The sequence below is a fragment of the Notothenia rossii genome (genome assembly GCF_949606895.1).
Source record: "Notothenia rossii genome assembly, chromosome: 9".
NCBI lineage: Eukaryota > Metazoa > Chordata > Actinopteri > Perciformes > Nototheniidae > Notothenia > Notothenia rossii.
In genome coordinates this window covers 49046613-49054531 of record NC_136907.1, presented here as the reverse complement: position 1 = coordinate 49054531, position 7919 = coordinate 49046613, and the positions used below count along the sequence as shown (strand labels likewise).

The 7919-nt window shown below is 39.5% G+C and overlaps 1 protein-coding gene across 1 annotated transcript in view; it reads left to right on the top strand.

The window, feature by feature from the left end:
- Positions 1-7919, top strand: part of pkn2a (protein kinase N2a) — a 57051-nt gene continuing 49132 nt past the window's right edge. Inside the window, exon 1 of the mRNA XM_079647964.1 lies at positions 1-358. Within this exon, the coding sequence (XP_079504090.1) occupies positions 338-358 (21 nt within the window). The 5' untranslated portion in view covers positions 1-337. The remainder of the gene's footprint in view (positions 359-7919) is intronic.

The following is a 7919-nucleotide window of genomic DNA, read 5'->3' as shown; positions in this document are numbered from 1 at the left end:
AGCTGTCCGGGCTGGAGCAGCAGCGGCGGCACTGCAGCTCCTCTGGGCGGACTCTCCTCTCTAACCACCGCCTCTTTCTCCAACTGCACTGGGACAGATTTATGCCTCAGCTTTTTTATTTATGAACACCAGCCCACCCTCCGCCTTCAGGACGGTGTGACTGCGTCAATGAAGTGTGAAGACGACATGGGAAGGACCGTGTACCCGAGATGACCGAGGATTTGGTCCGAATAATCTTTTTGTCGCCAGAGAGGGAAACTTAAAACAAGGCTTGTTTTTGGACTTCCACCTCCCCTCCTCTCTCCCCGTAGGATTTGATTCAAAGGCGAAAACCAAGATGGCCGCCGACTCCGTGCAGGTAGGAAAAGTTGACAACTGTTGCGAAAAGTGCGCAAACTTGCTCCAGAGGTTAAACTAAAAGCTAGATAACTGTTTTATTTATCTAAAGTTGAGTCGCTGTGTGGCGGGAAAGTTGTGTTAAAGTGTAGGGCCTGTGCTAGCCCCTAAAGGGGTGTCTGGGAATTATCCATGGATTGAGGCCTGGGAAACAATTATCCAAAGTTACTTTTCCTGAAATATTAAAGTTGTTAAACCGGTACTTTTGTGCGGAAGCAGCTGTGTTAATTAACGCTATGGCAATTGTTGTAAACCGTGTTAATGTTGCTGTAGCGGTGAGTTAAATAATGGTTGTTGGACGTTTACTAACAGCTATGTAGCCTGACGTTAGGTTAACCTGCGTTGCTTTAAGATAAAACAGTTTCCTCCGTGTATTAACAAAGTGTTAGGACCACCGGTAACGATATATTTTCAATTTTTAATAAGATGCAGCGTAGTACAGTTAAAATGTTCCAGCTTTTCCAAAGACAAAGTCTTCACTGTTTTCTTGACGTAAAGTTGTTGAAACACGTTACAGACTATGCATTTACTAATATTAAGCTTAGGCTACAGTGTAAAATAAGTCTGAACATCTCTATTTTAAAATGTTAATTTATTAAAACTGCATATTAGAATAACAGTCATGCCTCATATTCTATGACTCACTGTTTAAAGTGGTTTCACTTGAGTGACGTCAGATTTGAAATAAGTCTTTCTGACACAAACATAGTCCAAAGCAACTGACATGACAACTCCTCCACAACTTGAGCTTGTCAAGTTTGGACTGCTGTCAAGCATTAGCTTTAGCAACAACCTCTAGTTACTGAATGCATATCAAAGCTAGAACCAGGCTTATTGCTCAAACACTATTATTCATATTTACAGGGAGTATTGGAGTGAAAGTAGTTGCAGTAGTTACAGCAGATATCTAACACAGCAACCTAACACTTTTAAGAAGTATTAGTTGAAATATATCTTATTATTTGTATTCTCTAGTAGTAATGACCTGTTGCCACATCAGTGAAGCCTTTACTAGGCCAGATTAATCATAAGGCTTATCATTCTAACTGGGTGTTTGCTCTGTTCAAACCACTTATTAGTAATAACCTGCCTGGAAAGCTTAAAACGACATTTGGCACATAAGCTAACTCGTATTACATTGAGGTAGAATCTCAAATGTTGTTTAATGTGCACTTTCCCTGCTAAATAAATAAATGCTTTATTGGTGATATACATAGGTAAACCACCCTGATTGACAATATGTTCTGTTCTGGGTTGGTACAATTTAATTAACCACAGTAGACCATATAAAACTGTCTGATAACGGTAAGCTAATGGCAAAGCAGATGCAGGCTAGTCCAGTGGTTCACAAACTTTTTCATGTCAAGGAACATTAAACTGACACAAATGTAACCACTGATCCCCACTTTAATTTTATTACAGAAAGTGTATGATACCTGTGACCTTTTTATAGTATAAACTCTATCATTGTGCTAAGTTTTGATTGCGCTAAAGAAAAAATAAGGTATTCCCCTTTTTGCTTGGGCCCACGTTGAAAACCACTGGGCTAGACCGCCTGTTTCATTACAGGTAACAAAGGACATAAAGGGAGAAAAGTGTCTTTTTTATTTGGGATTTTATCACATTATTGATAACGGGCTTAAAATAAAACAATGAGGGCTGGCTGATGATGGTTGGCAAAACCCTTAACACATGCTTTGATTTAGAGTTGATAAACGATGATGCATAATTATTTCTAACAATCATTACTAACCTTCCAACAACACTATACATTTTATAAATATGTTTTATATCCCTTTAGGTGTAAACCACCTTTCTCAGCTGCCTCAGTGTTTGCACTCTTCGGATTATGTATGTTGCCAATGACGTAGGATGCATAACAATAACAGAAGCTCAGCCCTATGTTGTATTCCTAAACCAGGTACACTGTAGTGCATTCATTTTATATTAGGCGATTAAGATCACGTGTAAGTCAGGCGTTCTAAAAGATATATCTATGTTTAGCAGAGGTGGACCGAGCTGGCTAAACTTTAAAATATATCACCACGTGGTTTATATGGAGTGGAACCAGATCTACTCGGCAGAGCAACAGGTGCTTCAGCGCATTTTATCGCTTGTTCTTCTTTGTGACATTGAAGCGTGGATACACAATAAATCTACTTGCTGTCCCGCTCCGAAATTACCAATAACATTGACCAGAAGTGCAAGACATTACCTACAGTTTGTCTTGACATGGGATATGTGTCTGCCAGGAGGATTGTGTGAAGGCTGCATTTGTAGGATTTGCGTTTATTAGCCTGTGTTGCTTTTTCTGATTGCACCAGGCTGTTGCCAGTGCTTTGCAGCCAGCTGTGGGGTAAGCCTGCCAGGTGTCAGGTTGTAGGTCGAGATAGACCTCATGGAGAAAATGGCAATGGCTTGGCTTTTGAAGCACAAGTCTGGATAGTGGCTGCAACTTTTCCATTGTCCTATTGTCTGAATGAAAGCTCTTGTTGTTGGACTTGGAGCTTTCAGGCTTAAGGAGCAAGTCAACCTGCTTACACTTGATGCTCAGACTTAATATTTGCTTTTACCTCACAGTTTCCTTTCATGTCTCGGGCACTAAAAGAGCTCTTTAACAAGTTCAACATGTGTGGCTAACAGTTGCTCTACCTTTTGTACAGACAGTTTTTTTTAATTCAGTTTCTAAGTATAGCTTTGCACTTTGTTTTTATTTTGTGTGGATTAACAGTTCATATTCTATCGTTCTAAACAAAATCAAACATTTCATTATCCTAATATTGATTAAAACATGACATGACCTTTGTTAGACGCTTTTATCCAAAGCGACTCACATACATTCAATACTGTGGGCAATCCCCACAGGAGCAATTTGGGGTGAAGTGTCTCAGGGACACAACGACATGCTGACTGCAGCTGGACTCAAACTTGCTACCCCCTGATTTGAAATCCAGCACACTACTCACTAAGCCGCAACCTCAAAGATGTAGCTAAAATATTTAGTCTCTTCATCTGTTGTGAGCAAGCCTTGAACATTTCACAAAGCCGCTAGCAGAGCCACACTGACAGGAACAAGTGCCCTCCATCCATCACAAACTGTATGCATTGTGCTCTGAGTGGAAACATTTGCTTACAATTCCTGTTTCACTCGTCTTTGAACCTAATAAGTCTTGAGTTCTCCGTTTGGCGTCATTTCCTTGACAAGGCAAGCGTTTGAGCAGCGAGAAATGATAAGGGACTTACAGGTAAAATAACTACTTGAGGAAGTATTGCAGTTAGAGAAACGAGGTGAAACCAATTGTGAAAATTAGCTCCTGCTGGGATATGGTTTCTTCTTTTTGATCTCGTATTAAAACGCAGACCTTGTGGGTGTACTAGCTGATTTATTTCCATCTATCTGATTGGCCTTTCGTGGGTTTCCTTGCATTGTTGCGCAGTAAAATAGGCCCTTTAGGGTGTCCTCATGTTGTCCTCATACAAACAGGGCTACAGTGCAAACAAGTACTTCCAGAGCATCATTTGAAGTAGAGAGCTGCTTTTCCCTACACACACACATTATTCTTCCACGTCCAGGAGTTGTGACCTCCATTTTACCTATGAGTCATCCAGGAGCCTCAGGACCGGAATATGTGCAAACTATAGTTTCCTCTGAAGTGAGCCCCTATAGACGAAGGTGGGTGATTTCACATGAGAGTAAATCTTTTTAACCAATTCCCACCCTAAATCTATCAGTCAGATGTAGGATTTACTCCAGGTAACTGTTCAGCTGAGTCATCCTGACGCACATTGTCTTTATAATTTTTGAGGATCAGTTGAGTTAAAAGATGATGACCTAAGTGATGGCAACATACAATGAAATTTGGCCTCTACTCTAGATTAAGTGAATGTAATCTATTTTTTAGATAGATCTGCCACGAAAAATCGATTTAATCGATTAGCCAATTGTACGGCTGGGCAATATATCATTATATATATCAATATTGTGATATGAGACTAGACATTATCCTTTGGGTGATCTGACATTACTGTCGTCTTTTCATGGTTATTAAAGGCTGCATTTCAGTAAACTGATGTTATTTGTTGGATTAAGAATCGGAAATCTTTTGTTTGTTCCACATCAGGGGGAATTTTACACTGTTAAATTAAAGAGACAGTGCAGATAAAAGGCAAAAATAAAATGAGTTGACATACATATTTAATAAAGAGGCAAGGACAAGTTAATAAAATAATAAATCAAATAAGTACACATTTGTGAGAAACAGCCGCATCATAATAAAAAAGTAAATAATAAAGTAAATAAACAAAAGTAGCCAAGTAGCAGCCAGTTATAACATTAATACATTGTGTATATTGCACAAAGCAGTGTTATCTTGTAGACATTATATCCAAATTACTTATTATATTATAAAAATATGTCATTGTGTAAATATTTTACAAAAGCACCACTAGTCAACCCTACAACATCATTGCTACTAGGGATGCTCTGATCTGCAATTTTGGGGCCGATGGCCGGAATCAGTATCGGCCGATCCGATCGAGTGGGCGGGGCCTATGGGGATCTTCCATTTAAAATGATGTCTAAAACTCAGTTAACGGGGCTCATTCACTGGCGCTTCCACAAACAACAACCAACATAATTATTACTAAGGGTGCACCGAATGGGAAATTCTTGGCCGATACAGAAAATAGGAAACGGTTGGCCGAAAACCGAATGCCGAAAGGCCGAAAATGATTAATAGAAGTGTGTGTATATATATATATATATATATATATATATATTATGTATACATTTTTTACCAATGTTGTTCAGCTGCCTGATTATGGAAAAATAAATGATTATGGCTTAACTTAACTTAACTTAACTTAACTTAACTTAACTTAACTTAACTTAACTTAACTTAACTTAACTTAACTTAACTTAACTTAACTTAACTTAACTTAACCACTATTATGGGTCCATAAAACATTTATTCAGCATGCAGTACATTAATTCCAAGTCAAGTGCATTTTCTTTTCTCTGTAGGATAACTACAACAAAGTGCATTCAGAACAAAGCCAAGGTGCTTTAAAACTACATAAACATCTAGGCCAGTAGGCCTACAACAAAATAGTGTAAATAAAGACTGTAACAGCCAGGCCTTCAACAACAACAAATGCACCTATAAGTGCATGCATACAAATGTGCAAACTGGATAAATCCACATGAATGTAACTATTTACAAATGAAATTACAATTGAATTGCAAGAATCTGTAAATAAGGCTGTCTGTCCTCATAAGCAAAGTAGTAAACATTGTATAAAGATACATAAAGTGAAAACTGGATACAAAATCCACAATCAATTACAAATTAAATTACGATTTCAAGAATCTGCAAATAAGTTGGTCTGTCCTCATGAGCAATGTAAACAACATTGTATCATTTAGATACCGAAAGTACAATATATTGAACACTGTGCTGCTGTCATTTCCCCCTAATGATAACCTGAGATGGTGAATTATAACTCACAATGAAAATTGTTCAGGAAAGTGGGTATGTATAGAGTAGACATGTAGAACTAGATAAGCTTATGATAAGCCAGCCTTGTCTACTTATTAATGAAAAGTGGGAGGTTCTTTTTAATAAACAGGAGCTTCTCTGCTTTATCAACCATAAGTCTGTTCCTCTTCTCATCAAGCACATGAGAGGCAGCGCTGAACAGTCTCTCGCTGTCAATGCTTGTGATTTGATCTTACTCCGCATATTTGTCCGGGTGTTTTTGATTTCAAGTGGTGGAGTAATCCCGAAGTGGTGAAAGTCTTTGCAGTTACACCCCCTCGAGAAATGTCAGCTGAACACGTTTTACAAATCGCAATCCGCGCCTCTTTCTCTGATATTTTTAAATATCTCCAAGCGGCAGACATGTTGGCTGTGAGCCAGCCGCGAGCATGGTCGCGCGCCGTGCTTATCGCCGCGTTTTGATTACGTCATCACAATAACATGTTGGCTTACCAACGTAACACTGTTCTCTGACATTCGGTGATATTTTTTCAGTGCTAGAACCCTTTCGGCCGAAAGGGCCTTTTTAACCATTTTCGGCCGATAATTTTCGGGGCCGAATATTCGGTGCATCCCTAATTATTACATTCAAATGAAGTACATTATTCAAGTTTACATTAACTTTGGATATTAACACGGGAGAAAAATCTCTCTCTCTCTCTCTCTCCCTCTCTCTCTGTCTCTCTCTCTCTCTCTCCTGACAGCCTGTCAGTATCGTCTCATGCAGCTCACTGATCCAGTAATGAGTGACCCGACAGTGAAGAATAATTATATTTATAACTAGTTTAGCTTGTTCCAGAGGTAGATAAAATAGCTAAGTGTGTTAGGTCTAACTCTTAGTGTGTGTTTTGCTCCGCTCACCGGTCCGTCACAGCGGGTGGAGCTGCTGGATTTCCGCTTCAATCACGTTGCATACCGCTATTTTACTGTCTTTTTCAGACACTTAAAATAGTGCCAGACCAGTGAAGCCATTTTGGCGAGCTTGTTTTTCCGCGCACAGAGAAAAGTGTCATGTATTTTACGTCCTAATTGCACGTCATGCGATCGGCTCTCGCGATCGGCATTTTTAGAGAGCACCGATCGATCGGCAGAGTGAGTATCGGCCGATATCGATCGACAGCCGATCGATCGGAGCATCCCTTATTGCTATATCAATAACCAGGTATTTAGGCAAAAAATATTGTGATGTATGACACCATATCGCACAGCCCTTGTCGATAGAAGAAAAATAATAACCCATTCTTTGAAACATCACTTAATTGTTAAAGTTATGTTTCGTACAAGAATGACAACAAATTATGTATCTCGAATAGGGACATTTCATGCATTTCTCAGTTTGATATCATATTGACGTAAATATAATCTTTGGACTTGGACTGACCAATAAAGACAATTAAATACATCACCTTGGAGGGCTCGACAGTAACGGTTGCCAGGTTGCAACCATTAAGAAAAAATGTCAACCACTTCCCCAGTTTTTAACATAAAGAAATAAGGACAGCAAACAGCTAAATGTGCACCCCAAAATAGATGAATGTTAAATATTTGTTGTATTAAGAGTGATATTTAATTATTGTTGTGACCAGTCGGAACCAGATACTTAAGTTGCACGTGCATTGGTGTGATTACGGAGCCAGAAAGCAATGCACGCGAGCAAACACTCGCGTGGGCGGTGCGCCCATGGGTGTATAATAAAAACTGGATACAGCGTGGGAGGCGGGGCCTCATTCATTCCTATGAGAGTTGCTCATTGGCGCATGATGATAAAATGGCCCAACTTTTGAGAGAGCGAAACGTCACAGATTACCCGGCATGCCTGAAAAGTACCCCATAGCGCATGCGCAACTTTAACCAAAATGCTCGTTCACATCAATCACGTCCATTTGCGTACACGTAACAGCACCGCGCGTTCATGACAGCATGGTAATGGATTGTTATTATGATGGATTTTATATGAATGAGGCCGCAGTTAGCGGCTAGCTCCCA